Source organism: Lactuca saligna, chromosome 7 (genome assembly GCF_052625555.1).
Source record: "Lactuca saligna cultivar CGN05327 chromosome 7, ASM5262555v1, whole genome shotgun sequence".
Taxonomy (NCBI): Eukaryota; Viridiplantae; Streptophyta; class Magnoliopsida; order Asterales; family Asteraceae; genus Lactuca; species Lactuca saligna.
Genome location: NC_136423.1, coordinates 40536047 through 40557343, shown reverse-complemented (window position 1 = coordinate 40557343; position 21297 = coordinate 40536047). Strand labels below are relative to the sequence as shown.

Sequence of the window (21297 nt, the reverse complement as noted above, 5' to 3'; positions counted from 1 at the left end):
AAATGCAAAATGAATGCAAAGTTATACCAAAATGCAATGTAATGCTATGCATAAACATGATGTTGACCTATGAAAAGGGGAAATTTATGCACCTAACAGTGGCCATTCCATTGACCTTTGACTTATGGTCAATCTTAATGAAATTAAGTTGTAGCCCAAGGTTTGATGTTTGTTTGTTATCTAGGTGGTTCATGAGATTGATTTTTGCATGTTCGAGTGTGTAGCTATGTTTTGTTAGTTTTTAGTTTAGGTGATATCTTATCATACTATATGTTACAATATATATCATATGTAGGTTAGGGTGTAGAGGTATTATAGACTGCTGATTAGACAAGTATGCTAATATAGTCTTTTGCATGTTGATTGTATAATATGTTAACATACTATATTTAGTGGTTGATGGTAGATTAACTATGAAGTTGAGAGTTGAAGTTGAGAGTCTAGATACTCATGGTTGATGGTGGATCGATACTGAAGCCGAGAGTTGTTGATTAGGTGGGTTGACATTGGAGTCGAGGGCCTTGTTGGTATGCATTGTTTGTATATTATGGTATCTGGTATTTTGGGGAACTTAATAAACTTTATGCTTATGGTTGTTGATTTAATGTTTTTCAAGTAGTTCCTCTAATCAACGAAAAATTCTAACTTGACTATAGATCATACGCATCACTAGTTATTTATCATAGATATTCATTGTTATGTTATGATGATCTAATATATTTTGTTACTACAGCATGATGATGTTTTGAAACAATTTATCACCGAATCTTGGTATGAAAACACTTCGGAAATGTTTACTTATAACTTTAAATGTAAAAAATTGGCTTGAATTTCTAGAACATTATAATTTAGGACCAAGAAATAGAAACCAACTAATTGATTATACATGTATGTGTAACAATGGACATGTATGCATATACCTCACTTCAAAAAACACACATTCTAGATTTTTTTTATAACTCTTATAGTTAAAGTATTTCACATATTAACTGTTAATTGATCGAAAAATCTACCAAACGATCGATCATGTTCCTATTACCCGTTGATTTCAAGTCAAAGGGTGTGTGATATACATCCAACTATGATGCTTACAGGTTTTTTTCCCAATGATAGTGATTTTAAAGAAAAATAAGTATGATATTTTTAAAATAAAATATGTATAAGATTTTTTTTTTTTAAAAATTTTTTTATTTAGCTTTTTAAAAGAAAACTTAGTGATGGTCTCTTACTTTTAAAACGTATAAATCCCAAACAAGTAAACACCCCCTACATCGCACACAAAGTTATGTCGATGCAAGTCCCCGAACAATTATCTTTTAGTCATTATCTTTTAATTTTAAAACCCATAAATTGACACAAGTGGATGAATTGCACACAATAACAGCGAGCTCCATAAACCCTAAAACCGAGCTCTCTTTTCCTCAGCCCCTCTTTACCCTAAAACCCTAAAAAAAGAGCTCTGAAGAGCTATCAATCCAGAGCGAAACGCAGACAGCCAGACACTCGAAACTCAACTATGACCGAAGCCATTCCATCAAAGGTCATGTTTCCGTACGAAGACGCAGATGAAACCTTAGAAGAAGCAGCCACCGCCAGCTCCAACTTGGAGGAGGACTCCGCCATGTGCGAGCCCGAGGATGCTTCAGTGGCTGGTGGCGATAAGACCAGCGCTGATTATTACTTCGATTCCTACTCCCATTTCGGTAAATAACTGATAGTTAATTCTCTTACTTCTGTATTTGTTTTTGTCTATGATTTTACATATAACAGCAAAAGGAAAACGTATAATTTGGTTAGTTTTTGAGACTTTGTTTTAGCGTATTCAATGGTATGCCGATTGATTAGTTCTAAACTTGGGATAAGAAACATATCATGGTCTAGCTCTGTTTAGGTTGATGACCTCATGATATAACAAAGAACTGAGTATTTTTAACCTTTTATCTGTTTGATTCCATAACATTTTATGACAAATCTCTTTCTTTGCTTTGTGGTTGAAGGTATTCATGAGGAAATGCTGAAGGATGTGGTGAGAACCAAGACTTACCAGAATGTTATTTACAAGAACAAGTTTTTATTCAAGGACAAGATTGTTCTTGATGTTGGAGCTGGAACAGGAATACTATCCCTCTTCTGTGCAAAAGCTGGAGCAAAGCATGTTTATGCTGTAAGGATTTTGTTTTCTGTCATATAATCTAAATCAACATTCAAATGCTATTTGTTTCTCTAATATATCAATCAAACTACTTGTTTCCAGATTGAGTGCTCACAAATGGCTGATATGGCAAAAGAGATTGTTAAAGCAAATGGTTTTTCAGATGGTAATATGTCAAAGATCTTACATTTTTTAAAATCTTGAGTTGATTAGTCAAACTGATTCATCTTCTTTCTGTTTTAATATAACAGTTATAACTGTCTTAAAGGGTAAAGTTGAAGAAATTGACCTTCCTGTCCCTCAAGTGGATATTATAATTTCAGAATGGATGGGGTACTTTTTGTTATATGAGAACATGTTAAATACAGTTTTGTATGCTCGTGATAAATGGCTGGTAAGTTGCATCTTCCTGTTCGATTTGGTAGAATCATGTAATCACACTTGCATGTGAAATTCCTTTTTTACCCTTCTTAAAATTTTCTGTTTGTCCTTGACAGGTTAAGAATGGAATTGTGCTACCTGATAATGCATCTCTCCATCTCACAGCAATCGAGGATGCAGAGTACAAAGAAGACAAGATTGAATGTAAGATAGTAAGATACTATCATTTTTATACAAAAGGGTAAAATGGTCATTTACCATCTTCCATTCCAAACTAAAACTAAATTTGTTTTTTTTATGGCAACAGTTTGGAATAATGTATATGGATTCGACATGAGTTGTATCAGGAAGCAGTCAATGATGGAACCTCTTGTTGACACAGTTGACCAGAATCAAATTGTAACAAATTCTCAGTTACTTAAGGTATGACATAAATACCCTTTACACTTCCACTTCTGTCAATTTTTATTTTTTTTATTTTCTGACAAATGGTATAATAAATTATTTATACAGACAATGAACATTTCCAAAATGACATCAGGGGATGCATCATTTACAGCTCCTTTCAAGCTTGTGGCTGAACGTGATGATTACATTCATGCCCTTGTGGCATACTTTGATGTCTCCTTTAGTGTTTGTCACAAAATGACAGGCTTCTCTACAGGTTAGTGGTTGACTATTAGTCAAATACCTAAAATACCCCTAGGTCTATTACTCTTTGCACAAACAAGCTTTCTAGTGTTAATTTTGACAATGAGGATGACAAGGGTGTTCTCGTCTTTTTACCAAACCAAATTTTTTCTCCAAAACTTGGATTAATGTATTCATACACCAACCTTTTTACCTATTTGTCCTTTTTTTCTCCCAACTAACATTAAAACTGATGAATGTTGGAAATTTGTTTTTTGGAATCTAAGGGTAAAATGGTCATTTAACCGACTTTATCTAGACAGACATCATTACTCATTTAGCCACTTTATCCATACACCAACCTTTTACCTATTTGCCCTTTTTTTCTTCCCACCTAAAAAACCGAGAAATTTTGTTAAATTTGTTTTTTGAAGTGTAAGGGTAAAATGGTCATTTAGCAGACTTTATGTATACAACTTATTACTCATTTAGCCACTTTATCCATACACCAACCTTTTACCTATTTGCCCTTTTTTCCTCCCAACTCAAAAACCGATAAATATTGTGAAATTTGTTTTTTGGAGTGTAAGGGTAAAATGGTCATTTAGCAGATTTTATGTATACATTACTCATTTAGCCACTTTATCCATACACCAACCTTTTACCTATTTGCTCTTTTTTTCCTCCCAACTGACGATAAAAATTGATGAATGTTGTGTGAAAATTTGTTTTTTGCAATGTAAGGTTAAAATGGTCATTTAGCTGACTTTTTATGCATACAACAACTTTCTCCAGACAAACATCATTACTCATTTAGCCACTTTATCCATACATGAGTTGATGGAAAAAAGAAACATCTAATTTTTAATTTTTAATTATTGTTGGCATTGTTTTAATGTAAAAATTAGGGCCAAGGTCAAGAAACACACATTGGAAACAAACGGTTTTATATCTTGAAGACGTGTTGACTATTTGTCAAGGAGAGTTTGTTGTTGGGACAATGACAGTCACACAAAACAAGAAAAACCCGAGAGATGTTGACATCACTCTCAAGTACACGTTAAATGGACGTCGTTGCAATGTCTCAAAAACCCAACAATATAAAATGCGTTGAATGGACACAAGGGTATTTTGGTCATTTCTTGGGGTGTTTTTTGAAACTTGTTTAAGAATCCCGATTTATGTGACACGGTTATTGTAACATCTCAAATTGGTTTTTTTCATTAATGGTTTCTTGGCATTCTAAATTCTAATGGTGTGTCACCTCTTGATGTTTTTATATATAACATTTTTTGCTTGTTGGTGTATTGTTACTTATTATTTAATAGTCAATTGTGTCCATCTTTGAGTGCACATGATAGCTTAATTTGACTTATTATGCTCGAAGACATGATCTATGAAATCTGAAATTATGCAAACAAATTTTGAAATAAGAAATTAATAGTGGACTAAAGTAATCTGAAATTTGAAGTAAAAAATTTAGATAAGTAATATGTAAGATATGAAATATGATACTAATACCTCAGGACAAGTAAATGAAATCTAAAATCAATACTTAAATAAACTAATATAATAAATTAATGTATAACCTGTGGGAACTACGGTTATAGAATTAATTAAATTTTTATAGTAAAAATTCAACATTATTAATCAGTTATTTTAAATAAATTATTAATTTAAGAGATATTTTTTTAGTTATGTGAAGTTATAATTGTTGATTCAAATAAATATGTAAATTTAATTTTTAATATATATTAAACATTTTTTATATGTGAATTAATGAAAACATTAATATAAAATTTAAATTTTAAAATAGAAAATAAATATATTGATAAATACCATCACATTAATGAGGAGGTCTAAAAAACTTAAAATGAAGAATTAATATATTGAAAAGTAGCAACATATTAATTAAGAGGTCTAATATGATGACACATGGCAAAAGAACTACTATTTTATTAGTATAAGGAGGATATTAATACATACATTCATCCATTTTACAACAAACATGAAATCATACATAAATTTTACAGTAGAGACATCCATATGTGATTTGGCCTTGTTGGGATGAGATTAGTCCCAATTCTTAAAATAACCCTCATTTCATACTTTCAACTTCATGAAACCCTCTGTACTCGTTCTAATGGCTCAAAAGCATCATTATCTTGAAAACTTTGTCAGCTATATACTTATTTCACGTTTTAGTAGTGTTACATTAGGTTTTATACATTACGATAAGTTTATATATGATTTGTGATAAAGAATAGAAATGTTACATTTTTTTAGAGAAATTCTCAAATGGCTAGGAGGAAATCTTAGCCCATGGGGCCAACCAAATTTCATACTTTTTAGATGAGAACATACAACTCACTGATGCATAAGTCTTGCATTAGTGACTTGTACATTCACATGTAACTTTTTACCATCCACATGTCATTAATGTAGAACTTATGTATCGACAACTTGTACCTGCGGTTTATCATGTACCATATGAGAATGTACTAGTCATTGTTGCATACGTCCTGCTTTAGTGCCCTGGAAGCAACTAAGGTGCAATACCGAATGCAAAGTGATAAGGCCAACTTTATACATAAAGGCACTTGGAATGTTTGAAAGATGTCCCGTATTTCTAGGTTATAGTTTTTTTTGTTAGTTGTTGAATGTAATAATAAGTAATGATAATAATTGTCTATTTATCTAATTATGTATGTCCATTTTTAGCAATAGTTTTTGTAACGTCCCAAATTTTCAAACAAATTTCATTTTTAAAATAAGATTAGACATCCAAAACCATCCTTTGAGTAAACAATATAACAACCATTTGTTTCAAAATCATAATTTATAATGTTAAATCATAAAAACCAAGAAAAGTCTCAAAACAATATCATGACATTGATGTGAGTTTATAGTCATGTCAAACCATCATTTTCTTACCTGAACAACCTGAAAAACATTTAACTTTAAAACATAAGCACAAGACTTAGTAAATTCCCATTATACCACATATTCCATCACACATACGATGTATACAACCATAGGCTTACAGTCTAACACCTCAGTGGGTCATCATCTCATTAGACTCACAACATCCTCATACTGGGCCCAAAGGCTCTTGGCCAACCACCCATGTATAGTCTATGTATTGTAAAAGTCGAAGTAGTTGTTTCTTTTGAGTTTCGCATATTAGTTATGCAAAGCGTATTGTAATAGACTTAGTATATTTTTTGTACACTCAGGTCTCCTATAAAATAGGGACTGAGGATAGAAGTAGAAAGAACTTTTGGAACTCGAGTATTCTTTCTGCTTAAAGCTTTGTAATCAGTCTTCATCAATATAAGATCTGATTAATATTTACTCGTTGTGTTCTTACTTTTCAATCATTCAATCATAATTGCTTTCATAATCTCGATAACAATTCTCTTCAATTGATATCAGAGCAGGATTCAAACTGCATCGATTTGATTTTCGTGTTAGAATCATTTGTTTTTTGAGTTGTAACTTTACTCAAAATTTTCCGTGCATTTTGGTTTTGAAAATCAATTTTGATCTTCAGATTTGAATCGATTCTGCCTTTGGATTGTTTAGTCGAGTGATCGATTAGCAATTTGTGATCATTTTTGTTGATCAATTCTCAAATTCATCAAGTTTTTTAAGCTTTCTGAAATTTTCGTGTTCATCAATGGCGAACTTCAACATGAATACAATGGCTTCTTTCTCTCATTTGCTTGGTTCTTCAACCAAAATTATGATGTTAATCCCTGAATACTATGATCAATGGGCTGACAGAATGGAGGATTACTTAAATGGAATTGATGAAGAACTTTGGAATTGTATCAATGGAACAGTTCAAGTTCCTGTTAATGTTCAATCAATTGGACTGTCTACTACTTCTGCTGAAGTTGCTGAACAACAAAACCATCTGAAAAAGAATGAAAAGAGGTGCATGAGGGAACTAAGAGGTGCTCTACCTCCTGTAGTTTACAATTACATCCGTAGTTGTAAAACAACCAAGGAGATCTGGAACACTCTGAAAGAGAAGTATCAAGGTAGCGAAAAAACGAAGATCAACTCTGTGAAGCAATGTCTTGTTGATCTAAAGGAATTCAGACAAAAGGATGCTGAAACTCTTGAAAGTTATTATGATCGTCTGAATGAGCTTGTGTATCACTGCAATAGGTATGGAATCACTAGGTCTCTCATGGAGTTCAATTTAACATTTATCAAGGGTCTTCGCAAGGAATGGCGAAGTGTAAGTATGATGATAAAGAATCAACAAATCTTTGATACAACTAGCCTTTATGATCTCTACAATCAGCTGAAAACACAAGAAAGTGAAGTCTCAGAAATGTATAAAGAATCAAAACAAAGTATAGGAGGTCCTTTGGCTCTTGTTTCAAAGGTATCTGAAGTTGATACTAATGAAACAGATGGTTCAGAAAATGTTGGTTTCTTAATGAACTTTGATGATGAAGCTGTAGCATTCTACTCAAATAACAAAGTTAAGAAATTTTTCAAAAAGCCTTGTAATCCAAAAGGAAAGGCAAATGATGCGAAGAGTGGAGTTGCTAAAACTGGAGGTGAAGAGAAAAAGAAAATGGAAAAAGTTGATGAAAAGCAAAAAGATGCAAAAGATGTGAAGAAACTGAAAGGTGATTCGGGAATCTATTGACACTACTGCAATGGTGCGAATCACTTCGCAGCAGATTGTATGTTGCGAAAGAAAGAGGAGAAAAAGAACAAAGTGAAAGATGAAGCTTACTATTCCGAAAAGCTCGAAGAAGTGCGTGCGAAGGCGAAAGGAATGTCACTGGTTGCAAAGGCTGAGTCTGATGAGGAAGAAAGTGGAACATATCAGATCTAGTCTTCAGTATCTGATGATGAAGAAATGAGGCATCCAACTCATGAAGCAATGTTCGCAAACTTTGAAAATGATTGCGAAGAGAATGTTTCAGGTCGGTGCTTCGTATCCAAGTCCACAGACAAATCACCAATGACTACCAAGGTACGTGCTATTCTTGAATCTTTTAATATTCCTTTATCTGCTTATGATGCTGAAATTACTTCTTTTGATGATAATGTTGCTTATTTTGATTCTATTATTGTGTCTGTTAGTACTGAAGCTCAAAATTTAAATATGCAACTAGTTGAGACACGAAGAGAGTTAGAAATAAAACGAAGCAGAGTAGACAAACTTGAAATGCAAATCAAAAATGTAAATTGTGATAGGGAAAATCTTGGAAATGAAGTTAGGTTGTTACTAGCACAAAGAAACATATATTGTAACTCTGCTAAGCGTTTGTATGCAAAATTAACTGCTTTACATCATTCATCTGACATTAGCAAAGAACAACATAGGAAACTTTTACCTTTTCTTGAATATGATCGTGAAAAAGTTGATGTTGTGTCTTATGATTGCGAAAACACAATTGCTCAATTTGACAAAATACCTGATGATAGATTTGCATATGGTATTGTCAAAATTGATGAATACTTGAATGCTGATGAGTTGGTTAGTATTGTCAATGAAAGTTTGCCAAAGAATGAACTAGTGAAAATCTTAAAGAAAACTGAAACCTCAACTCTTGATTCTCAACTCAATTATGCTGATGTCGATGACAATTCAGATAATGTGAGTGAAATCAGTGAGATTGAAGAGGAAGAAGAGGTTGATTGTTCACAATTGTCAATCATTAATATCACATCTAAGATCAAAGATAAAGAAATTATAGTTGATTCGATAGTCAAAAATGACATTGAAAACCCCTCTACTTCGCAACATTGTAATTTTGATAATGTGGAAGTTGAAAGCTGGAAATCTGATGACACTGATGAAAACAAAGAAGATGTGAAGGATTCACATGAAATACCTCCACGAGTTGTGGTTGATCAAGTATTTGGTGATACAAAAGAATTCGACAAAATTCTATGTGACAAAGGTGCACATTATTTGGAAACTAACACTGTGGTTTATCCAAATTTTATATGCACAGATAACACAATTTTTCCAAATCAAGTATTTGTCACTACTGGGAATGCTGAGAAAACTAATCCTGAATTCAACAAAATTGTTGAAAATGATAATCAAAGGTCAACTACTGAAGGTTTCTTCGCAAATCAAAATACTGAAGAAAACAATTTGACTCAAAATTCTTATGTTTATCGAAATAAAAAATCATCACAAAAATGGGTGGTTAAAAAGGAAAAACCAAACAAAGTTTTTGAGAATGTTGCAAAACCAAAGATTGAAGTAAAATTAAATTCTCATGAATTTAAATTGATGGTTGGAAATTATTCAACATAAAATAATGTTTCAAAAAGAAAAGCAAGAAAAGAAATTTTTTGGCAAGTTGTGTCCAATGACAAATCAAAAGTTGAAAAAGAACAGATTTCAAAGTCAAAATCATCAAAATTTCAAAGAATGAATAAACAAAAAAGATACAAGTTTTCACAAACCAATATATTCTGTTAACAAAATTCCAATGACAAATAATTATAAATTTATTCGCAAATATGACAACAATCGAAAACCTGAGACTTCGCAAAAATTTGTGAACTATCATAAGTTTCATAATGTTGACAAATTCATGAATAATTCATCAACTTTGAATGTCACAAATCAAACCAAAATGAAATTTACACCTAAAAAACCAAATTTTCCAAATCCTTCAATTTCAAAACCGACCAAAGTTTTGTATACAAAAGGAAAATCTGATGTATGTATGATCAATCGTTGGCTTGAAGGGAAAGGAAGACAATATCAAAATGGAAAGTTTTCAGAGCAACAAATAAAGAATGTATTTGACAAGTTCGCAAATCACTCTTCCAATGCTAGTTCATCATCTTATAATTCGCAAGTTCAGGTACAAAAATGGAAACCAATTATCAAAGTTATGAATGTTGTGTTTTTATGCTTTTAACATGCCAAGGGAACTCAGATCTAACATTTCTGGCCTCTAGAGTTGCTCAAACTCACAAGAGAGGATCCATGGACCAAAAATGGACTTATAACCAAACCTTAACTTAAACTAACAAAAGGATAAGAAAGGTTTGGACTTTTTACCTCCAAAAGTTCCCCAAATTGAAGTAGATGCAGGATTTCAAAGCTCAACCACGTCCAAGACTTGATCACCACCTTCTCCTTCTTGCAAACCCACTAAAATGAACACCAAAATCACTTTTAAGATCAAGAATCACAATCTCTTGCAAACTAGGATTTAGGGACGACAAAGAGGCAATGGAGGCTGTTTAGGGTTAGGTCCAAATGACATAAGAGTGTTTAAATAGGGTTCATGGACCAAAAATTAGGGTTTTGTCTTAAGCCACATACGCCCCACGTATATGGTGCATGTCCGCGTCTAAACCACCCTAGTATGCTAAGTGTACACATATGTACGCCAATCGTACATAAGGACCTCATTTGCAAAAAAATTTTATTCCAAGGGTTAAAGGGTAAATATCAGCATTCCGAATGTTACATGAAAACCCTATTTTTCCGGGTTTGCTCCTTATTTAAAGGAATGAAGAGACTAGGGTTTGATCATCCTTAGCCTCCATCAACCCCCTCAATCCCTAAAAAAAACCCTAATCACTTTCCTCCATTATTGAGCTAATTTTGGTGTTCCTTGAAGCTAAAGAAAGAAGAAGTAGGAAGAAGGAAGAAAAGATCGAGAAAACAAGTCTCTATTCTTTACCTTGGCACACTATTAGACCTTTGTAAGTGTACAAGACTCGATTTTTATCATGCTAGGTTGCTAGATCCTGAGTTTTGTCCCATAAACTTCTTGTTCTTGTTTGTTGGGATGGTGAGATCTCATAAAGTTTGCAACTTTATGAATCTCTGGACATTTGGTGTAATTTGTGCCATGGATATGGAGTTTGGTTGAGTTTTCAATCCATGCATGTGATTTAGGTCATAAACCCTCATTTTGATCTAATATGGGTTCAAGACATGCATTAGACATGAATGTCTATAAAGCACCAACTTTTAGGTTAGTTTTGGTTCTAGAATCACTTTTGGGAAGGATAGATTTTAGACCTTATGCTATAAGTGCTTATTGGTTAAGTTCTTGCATTATTAAGCCTTTTGGGACTTAGAGATTTGGGTTTGGGACCTTTGGATGGTCCTAATGGATAAAGTTAGAAACTTTATCCTTCAAGATCACATTTTGGACCAAATCTGAGCTTTGGGGCTCTTGGAATCGAAGAAAACAACTTAATGCATTAAGTTGTTGGAACCTCCACAACCATGATGTGGTCCAAGGTTACCATGACATGGAGGCTGGGATTTTACCGACTGTTTGGTGGTATACGAACCATGGCGTAGCCAAGGAAGACCATGTCGTGTTGGTTGGCTGGAGTCAACATTGATCATTGATTTTGACCGTTGACCTTTAGGGTTGACTTTTGACTTATGGACTTTTGTCCAATTGTTAATAGGTGGATTAAGGTTTTGCCTTATGTGATTATCTGAGTGGCGTCTAGAACATGTTGTGGGATTTTAAGGGCGTGTTGACTTTCGAGCTGCTTTGCGAGGTAAGTTTGCTCGCTATACTATAGGACATTAGGGATTGTATCTGCTTGTAGTCTTTGTGACTCCTACTATATGTGTTGTATGCCTGTGTGTCTGTTTGCTATATATATATATATATATATATGTGTGTGTGTGTGTGTGTGTGTGCGTGTGTGCGTGTGTGTATATGTGTGTGTGTGTGTGGGGGGGTGGGGGGGGGGTGAAATAGATCCTGTATAGCCTTGTGATGACATATGAGTTGAAATAGGCCATGAGGTAAAGTAGACTTGGTACAAAAAATCTGGTTCTAAATTTTGGGATGTACAAGGATGATTGATAGGGATTGATGATATAAAAGGGAATACATAAAAATACCATGGCATGGGTGTTTTTCTTACTTATATGGATTACATAAATGGTATATAAAACAATAAAAAAGGCAAATTGATGATCATTCTACATACATATGAGGTTGTATTTTTAAAGACATTTGTCACAGAGACCAACCATGTAAGAAATTAAAACTATATAAATCACCTTTACTAAAAATAAATTCCAATGAGAACTATTTGTGGTATTTGTTGCTAACCATAGGGACCATTTATAGAATTTTGTGTAGAAACTTTATATATGCAAAATATTTAGTATTTTTTTAAAGAAAATTGGTTCATGAGAGTGTATTGATTTCACGTTTCAAGTCATCAATCGTCGCCGACCAAGCACAGGGTAACTCCGATCACCTTCATTAGTTCCCGTCTGTAGATTTAATTACTTTAACAGCAGGCATGCATTTCATTTATTTTCCACAAAATTATTTATATCTTGATTTGCAGTTAGATCACATATATGTATAGAGAGAGAAACCACAAATTCATTGAGAGAAAAAATGGGATCGAGAGGAAGACCCGCTTTGTTGTATATATATAAGCCACAAATGCTTGCTTCTTATAAGATGATTGAAAATTTTAGAGAGAGAAAATAGTACCCAACATAAGGACGAAGGTAGAGAGAGAGATCGAGAGAGGGAGAGGAAGGGCTTCTTGAGTTCCGTCGGACACAGAAGCCGTCGGCCATGGCCTATTCCCGTCCTTCCCTCTCCGTGGAAACGCCAACTATCCATCTTGACGGGAAGGTTTGTTTTATTCATTTTCTATTTAATTTTTGGAGTTCTAAATTCAAAGTTTGTGTGATATGATCAATTTATTGAATATCTTTTTTGAATATGAACTCACATATTACACAATTTCCTAATCGCATTTTGTCAAATACCTATTGGATACCTTTTTGAATATGAACTCACATATTACACAATTTCTCAATCGCACCATTTCTTCTTTGAGGTCTGCCTTAACTAAGATTTGATACCACTTGTCACGGGGTGAAAATTTGACCCGTGCGACAATCGTCAAGGTTCAACTAAGCTGTTTTCCAGTCCCGTTGTGGACATGTGTGAAATTAAGAACTAGTTTAAGAGTAGGTTAGATTTGCTGTTAAAAAAAAATAGAACACACTAGTTATTAGAGAAATATATATAATTCTATTCTTGTAATTATCTAGTTATAGCGATAGCATTAGATTAGGACTTTATTTTCCTTATATTTATCTTACCCTCTTTATATATAGGGATGTTGAGAATTCAATTAGGCATGAGAAATTATTAATCCTTTCGTTGTATTAGAGCATCCATCGACCTACAACTTCGACTGCGGGGGACTATTAGATAATTATATATAATTCTATTTTTGTAATTATGTAGTTATAATTGTAGCACTCTATTAGGAATATATTTTCCTTGTGTTTATCTTACCCTCTTGTATATATAGGGTAGTTGAGAATTCTTTAAGGCATGGAAATTACTTATCCTTTCACTAGTGCTAATATGGCCCCATTTGAGCGATCAAGTAGGTTAACCAAATGACACTTCTTCATTACTCGATCAACACGATAATGGAAAATCTAGGCACTCCTCATTTTCATATCCCTCCTCCAAATTCTACCTTCCTTTGTTGTAAATTTTGTCATCAACTCCTTGAAATCTACCTCCATATCACTCTTGTTAATGCTGCCATCCAATCCAACAGCCTTATTAACTCCACTCGTGTTCATCAAACAAGAATTTTGAGATATTAATTATAATCTTTCCCTTGTTTTCTAGATGAAATGTATGTTTCCCCTTGAATCTTTATGATGTTTTGAAAGATGGCAGTGGGCTTCAGTGCTGGGCACTGAGGCATTGACTCAAAGTCACTAAACCAACCAAAATATAATTCTTTGATTGGAAAAAAATAGTAGTACTAGTTAAGCCATAAAACAACTCAAGATTTATTTATTTGTAATTTTCCCTAGAAAAGTGAATAATTCTGGTAATCTGTATCCAAAACGGATTGACTTGGATATCAATTCGATTTAATCTACTTTTTTGAGCCCTATCTAAATAAAAACGGTAATTTGTACCACTAAACCAACAACTAGGGTATCTGAAGTTCTAAATCCTATGTATGTGTTGGTATATATGGATAGAGCACAAATTGAGTTTCCTTATCATATATACATCTGATAACATCTTTGAGCTATTTGAACTCTCGAAATCAAACTTGCATTATCGAGCAGAGATCTTATAGTTCTTATCGAGCTTCAGAGTGCGTCAAGAAGATATTTCAATCTATTAAAAAGAGTTTGGGATTAATCTTACACAATCAAGAGTGTTCACACCATGAAAATGCAACATACTTTGGGTCAGGGTTTATCTTGGAATCATACTCTGAAAACATACATATAAGAGGCAGCGGTTTGAAAAATGCCTGTTTTGGGGATACAAAAACTACTGGATCTCCAAAACAGGCAACCTTCAAACCATGACCCCTTATATCTAAGTAAGTCTTACAGTAAGGTCCCAAAAATGAAACCTGACTTCGCATTAGTTACATTTCCATGTTATTTTCCCTTTATTATAACCCATTTTGTGTTTTTGGAACATTTTGTTGGACATTTCAGTTTTATATGCAAAAATACTAGGTATTTATTGTATTTCCATTTATATTCGGATCTTGTTTTCACGTTGTTTCTTTCATTCATTCTTATAATCTTTCAAGTATTTGGGATACTGGAGTTGATGTGTTGAAGTCAAATGTTACAATTTTATAGGAGGCAGCAGCATATAAGTTGTTTCCATTAATAAAATAGATAACATGAAAATAGTAGAATCTTATATTGTCTATAATAATCGACAATAAAGTTAGACCAAATTATTATTATGTCAATTTTTATTGTGGTGGAATCTTAATGCAGGAACATATCATTCAGACTGGCTGCGGTTCTGTGTCTGTTACCGTGTATGGAGATCAAGAAAAGCCACCATTGATTACCTATCCTGATTTAGCTCTAAATCGTAACCAACACTAAATCTTCTCATTTTTTTCTTGTCTTTTGTTGCTTTATTTACTTTTGATTGATCTTTATTATTATTATTTTTTTTGTGCAGACTCGTCATGTTTCCAAGCACTATTTTTCTGTCAACATTCAGCTTCGTTGCTACTCCAAAATTTCTGCATATATCACATTACTCCACCCGGTCATGAGGTCTGTTTCTCAATCTTTTGTAATGTCTGGATTAATGATGTTTAAAAAGTATTTGAGAAAATATGGCACACGAAGGAAAATGTAAAGGGAAAATTTGTAAAAGCTTACCACTTATTGTTGCATTTTCATAACTTCCTCTATTAATTCGTTCTTTATGTATTTACATATTGTTAACATAAATGGGGTTTGTACAAGAGTTGTTGCAGTTAGGAGCTGCAACGATTTGTATGGATGATCCGGTGCCTTCTGTTGAGGATCTTAGTGATCAAATTCTTGTGGTCCTCAATCATTTTAGGTAATCACAATGTTAAATCTTGGTGCTTGTATTTTATCAAAACACGTTAGAGCAACTCATTTAGAGGTTTCTCAAAGGTTATTAATATTAAAATTAGCTATTAAAGTGTTTTTTTAATCCTTGGGAGCTTGTTTTTGTTTTGGTAATATCCGTTAACCATTTATTATTTACTATTTTCTTTTTTCTTTTTTCCGGTCACCCGTCATTCAATAATATTATATATTCCTCTAATTATATTCAAACTTCAAATCTCTATTATTTTTCGAATATTAAATTATGGCCAAATTCCATAAAAACCATTGTTGTTTGAAAATTTTCCCGACTAACCACGGGAGGTATTATTTTGATGTAACTATTAAAAATTTGACTTTCTCTTCTTAAAAACCACTATATAAAACTTTGAATTTTATAAATACAATTGTAGTTTGGAACTTGTTCCCTTTAACCGCCGGAATATACATATATATATTTTTAAAGATTTAACCATCAAAGCTTTGAAACTTAAAAAAGGCAAACCAGAAAAATATTTGTGCTATGGTTTTTTTGCAGTCATTACCAAGCAACCCTTATAGTGGTTTTTATGGAAAAAAACAATCTGTCAGTGGTTAAATCTGAACTTATTTTATTAAATATTCTTTAATATTTGGTTTTAATATCCAATATCCAATATTAAATTTGTAATGATTATATAATATTTATATTGGTTTTTTATTTTATGACTATATATATAATAATTTTGTAATCTTTTATATTTTCAGAAGAAAAGCCCGATTAAATTCTTCCAGTATTGTAAAAAACTGCAAAAAAAGTCCTTATATATTGGTTTAATCATCGATTTAGTCCCTATATCTTTTTTTATTCAATTAAGTTCCAAAATCAGGTAATCATATTCAATTTAACCTTTTTAAGTGGTCAACAGGTCATCCAACTTTCAAAAATTATACTTTTAACCTATATTTCAAATTTTATTACAAATTTGTTCCAAAATTTACACTTTTGGCAAAGATTTTAAATTTTATTACAAATTTGATCCAAAATTGACTCATTTGGCCTAGATTTTAGAATTTTGTTATGAATTCATTATAACTTTAGTTTTTTACAACATTTTTTCTCAAAAAAAAAAAATGAACATGTTTTTTCTTTAAAAAATCATATTTATACAAAAAAAGAACATATTTTCACATAAATAATCTTATATTTTCTATATAAAAACTTTTTTGTATACGAAATACATGTTTATAAAAATAGGTATTTATTAAGCACATAAATATATACAAATCCATTTTTATAAAAAAAATTGTATACAAACGCATATTTTACGAAAAAAAATCTATACAAACACCTATTTTGTTATAAATACATTTGTATACAAACACCTATTTATAAAAAAATGTATACCAACAACTATTTCATAGTAAATGTGTATGTGTTGGGTGTATACATATACACTAGCCTTTTATCTGCGTCAAGCGATGGGTGCAAATAGTTTCTTTCGGTATTATCTCTATTCGGTAACAAGTATGATTGGACACCCAACTTTGACACGAAGGTAATGAAAAGGTAAACTCCTAACAGTGAAATCTAATTTGTTTTGGAAGATGGTAACTTATAACTTGGAAATTAACTCTTTTTGATAGATTATTTTGGGTTTAAAACAAAAGCATGTATATATATATATATATATATATATATATATATATATATATATATATATATATATATATATATATACACACACACATTTATTTATAAAACGTGTTTGAATATATTTTTATAAAATACGTGTTTGTATAAATTTTATATATAAACGTGTTTGAATATAAATGCGTTTATTATAAAATAGGTGTTTATAAAAAAATATAAATATGTTTTTGCAAAAGAAATGTATATAGACACTTATTTTGGTGCGTATAAATATGTTTTTTTACAAACTATATTTATAATAAAATAGATGTTTGTATACATTCTTTTTTGTAAAATACGTGTTTGTATATTTTTTTTTTATAATAATGGATTTGTATATATTTATTTACTTAATAAATACCTATTTTTATAAATAGGTATTTCGTATACAAAATTGTTTTTAAATATTTTTTATCTAGAAAACATAAGATTTTTTATGTGAAATTGTTTTTTTTTTTTTTTTTTTTTTTTTTTTGGTATAAATATGCTTTTATAAAGAAAAATCATATTCAAATTTTTTTTTGAGAAAAAAAACTTGTAAAAAAAAAATTAAAGTTAGGATGGATTTATAAAAAAATTTGAAATTTGGGCTAAAAGGGTAAATTTTGGACCAAATTTGTAATAAAATTTAAAATCTAGGCCAAAAGTATAAATTTTGAATCAAATTTGTAATAGAATTTGAAATCTGGGCAAAAAGTGTAATTTTTAAAAATTAGATGACCTGTTGACCCGGTAAAAAAGTTAAATTGAATACGATTACCGGTTTTTGGGATTTTATTGAATAAAAAAAAAGATATAAGGACTAAATCAATTATGAAGCCAATATGTAAGGATTCTTTTGCAGTTTTCCCGTATATCTATGTAACTAATAAACTTTCATGATGTTAAGCATTTTGAGTTTCCCAGGCTCGGTTCAGTGATGTGTATGGGAGCAATGGCGGGTGCATACATACTTACACAATTTGCGGTATGATTTCTTGTTAAGTTATTGATACTTACAAAACTGATTTTTAATTTGTTTTCCATGTCTGAGGATTTTATTTATTTTTTTATTATTTTTTTTTGCAGATAAAGTATAGTGAAAGAGTTACCGGTTTGATACTTATATCCCCTATATGCCGAGCACCCTCTTGGAATGAATGGTTTTACAATAAGGTTAGTTTTTTTTACAACCCATAATGACTTCTGACCATGGTTGTAAGTATAGACTGATGGACCATGTTTCATCAATCAACAACTATGTTTAAAAATTCTTTTATTTGTAGTTCATGTCAAATTTGCTCTATTATCACGGTATAAGTGATTTGTTGAAGGAGTTATTGATTCACAGATACTTCAGTAAGGTATACTCAGACTTCTTTCCTTACGATATTTTTGCTCAAATATCTTTCTTTATCTTATATGATCTCGATCACGAGATACTTTTTGAATAAAATCAGGAAGTTTGCGGTAATATTAATCTAGAAGTCCCAGAATCAGATATAGTTCGATCATGCAGAAAGGTTAGTTTTCTGACGTTGCTTTGATTCTAAAGGTTAATTATGGTTCTTCTTTGGTAAATTTGAAGATTCAGGTAAAAAACACCACTCTCAACTTCACGATTGATATAAAATCTTCGATTTTTTGAGTAAAAATGAGAATCCTGCGAGAATTGCATTGTTTGACTTTGTATAAATGCAAAGAAATAGCAAACCACTTTCAGTTATTTTTTTTATTATAACATCTTATTTTCATTTCATTTTATTATAGCATTGCACTTCATTTTTGTTTCTTATTACAACATTTTACATTGAAAAATCTATCGAATCACAGCATTGTATTTTTCTAATATACTAAACTGTAGCAGTGACAACTGCTTTGTATTTGGATGACATGGCTATAATTGGGAAATCATTCTTGAAAGTACAACGTAGAACAGAAAGAAATGAAAGTAAGATGCTATAATAAACAAATAAATAAAAGTATGTTGCTACTTCTTGTAATTACTCGTTTATATAGTAGTAAAATACCTTAGCTGCCTCCGATAAGTATCATTGATAAAGTAGTAAATAAGCTTATGGTTGAATGGGTAATTTACAATTTTTTTTTTGAAATGCTTCAATTCTCATGGGACGAAGAAAGTAGACATTGTGCTATTTGTTCTACCGATTTTGCGGTTCCCATCTTCACCACTTCAATTAGACGGACAATCATATCTTTATTCTTTGTGTGATCATATAAATTAGATTCTTCATTTTCGACCCATTTACCTAAACACAAGTGGATTTGAAACATCCTAAATTGTTTTATCTTTATAATATGGTTCTATAATCATATTTAATACACTAACCGGACTCCATATAATTTTTTTCCCTACAGTCATTGAATGAGAGAGATAGCATTAACGTATGGCGGTTTCTTCAAGCAATCAGCAGGTAGTAGATACATAATGAGTCACTAATCTTTATCACACTTTACAAAAGTATTTGTTCTTCAATTTTTAAGATGCTAACTTTATTTAAATTTGGTAGGAGACGAGACATCACCGAAAATTTAAAGAGTCTTGAATGCCGAACGATCATCTTTGTTGGCGACAGCTCTCCGTTCCATAATGAAGCTCTTCACATGAATGCAAACTTGGGTAAAACATGTTCTTCTTTTGTTGAGGTACGATTCTTTCAAAAATAAATGTAAATATTCATAATTATGCAAATAATTATTTATGGATAATAAAAAAGATAGACGAAAGTTCATAAATTAAGCCTCGAGGTTCAAGGTGAACACATTGTGATTTACCTTCCCATGTTGGCTGTGTGACTGGTTGATGGGGGATGATAAAAGGGTGGTAATTTGGTAAAATATGAATTCATACCGAATGATTTTGGTTGGAACCGATCATTTCCATCCATTTCGCGAAGGAACAATGGATTCCTCTATGTAAGAGAATTGATCTTTCATAAGAGGAGGACAAGGGCATTTATTTCTTTTGCATAGACGAGATACCTATGACGAATCCTCTTCCTCCTTATTCAACCTTTTTGGGAAATGCAAGTTGTTTAAAAGTACATCACTGTGACTTAGTCCAATGTACACCAAACTCAGTACAACCTATATTATGTGTGCTGCCCTTTTGTGTGTAACAAATTAGACCCGTAAATTGTGATGAAGGTACATGCTTGTGGATCAATGGTGAATGAAGAACAGCCTCATGCAATGCTGATCCCGCTGGACTCTTTTCTGATGGGATATAAATGGTACAAACCATACCGGTTCATGGGCATCCCGAGGAGCCCTATTGGTCCGCGCTGCATTGCTCCCGAGCTTCTTTACCCTGAAAATATGGGAGTGAAGCTTAAACCAATAAAAACACGTGTATCTCCTCTCCGTCCTCGTACCCAAAAAAGTTGACACTTCCTTCCTTTCTTTCGTCCAACATAAAATAAATGAGAAAAAAACAACATATACGGCCGCTGTATACATTATGGGTATTTTTATATATATGGAAGGGTAGGGAATTACATGTATAGATACAGAGTAGAGGATATTTCATTTATAGATTTTATGAATCTTAAACTCTGTATTTTGTGAAGATGAAAATAAAATCATGCCTTCCTAATTGCAATTGTTACAAGATGTTGTAATGCTGATTTGTGTGTCACGCATTTTCTATTTCTTTTTGGTCCAGGACAACATAAAACTAACTGTTACCAAAAGACAGGCAAAATACACACTTAAATGGAATCAATCTTTGGACTTTGGCTAAGGAAAATATACTTGATAACACATAATTATAAGTACATATTAAAAAAATCTATATTCTTTGTGGATACCCTGAGGCCGGAACTTGTGTTATAGGTTGATTGCATATGGTAAATAATAATGGAAAAAACTATTATAGGTAAAAAGCATAAGTACATTGTTGTTATAGGTAAAATATAAAGTATATTGCCATTTTAATAACGAGAGTAAACAGTTGCTGTTTTTTGCAGTTTACCCTATTTTCTAAAGCATAAAACCCCAATATTTTTTAAACCTAGATAAATAATTATAAACCACGTATGCTTTTGAGATACCTTGAACGATTTTTAC

General features: G+C 31.9%; 2 protein-coding genes across 2 annotated transcripts; both read left to right on the top strand.

Moving 5' to 3' along the window:
• The first annotated feature begins 1373 nt into the window (after nucleotides 1-1373).
• Nucleotides 1374-4460, top strand: LOC145005509 (protein arginine N-methyltransferase 1.1-like). The gene is made up of 8 exons (XM_078964592.1): nucleotides 1374-1703; nucleotides 1998-2164; nucleotides 2255-2318; nucleotides 2404-2546; nucleotides 2650-2737; nucleotides 2841-2956; nucleotides 3047-3197; nucleotides 4072-4460. Exons 1-8 carry the CDS (start codon nucleotides 1517-1519, stop codon nucleotides 4275-4277), a joined length of 1122 nt encoding a protein of 373 aa, XP_078820718.1. The 5' UTR covers nucleotides 1374-1516; the 3' UTR covers nucleotides 4278-4460.
• An 8111-nt stretch (nucleotides 4461-12571) lies between these two features.
• LOC145004731 (pollen-specific protein SF21-like) lies at nucleotides 12572-20810 on the top strand. Its single transcript, XM_078963712.1, has 11 exons — nucleotides 12572-12804; nucleotides 14961-15060; nucleotides 15154-15251; nucleotides 15458-15546; nucleotides 18136-18196; nucleotides 18298-18384; nucleotides 18495-18572; nucleotides 18669-18731; nucleotides 19588-19643; nucleotides 19740-19875; nucleotides 20377-20810. The coding sequence occupies exons 1-11, from the start codon at nucleotides 12745-12747 to the stop codon at nucleotides 20614-20616; spliced, it is 1068 nt and encodes a 355-aa protein (XP_078819838.1). The 5' UTR covers nucleotides 12572-12744; the 3' UTR covers nucleotides 20617-20810.
• The last annotated feature ends 487 nt before the right edge of the window (nucleotides 20811-21297 follow it).

Coding starts and splice junctions, on each gene's coding strand:
- LOC145005509 (XM_078964592.1), top strand. CDS start 1,517: ATGACCGAAGCCATTCCATCAAAGGTCATGTTTCCGTACGAAGACGCA. Junction 1,704..1,997: donor CGATTCCTACTCCCATTTCG/GTAAATAACTGA, acceptor TTGTGGTTGAAG/GTATTCATGAGGAAATGCTG. Junction 3,198..4,071: donor AATGACAGGCTTCTCTACAG/GTTAGTGGTTGA, acceptor TGTAAAAATTAG/GGCCAAGGTCAAGAAACACA.
- LOC145004731 (XM_078963712.1), top strand. CDS start 12,745: ATGGCCTATTCCCGTCCTTCCCTCTCCGTGGAAACGCCAACTATCCAT. Junction 15,252..15,457: donor TTACTCCACCCGGTCATGAG/GTCTGTTTCTCA, acceptor GAGTTGTTGCAG/TTAGGAGCTGCAACGATTTG. Junction 19,644..19,739: donor TTTCTTCAAGCAATCAGCAG/GTAGTAGATACA, acceptor TAAATTTGGTAG/GAGACGAGACATCACCGAAA.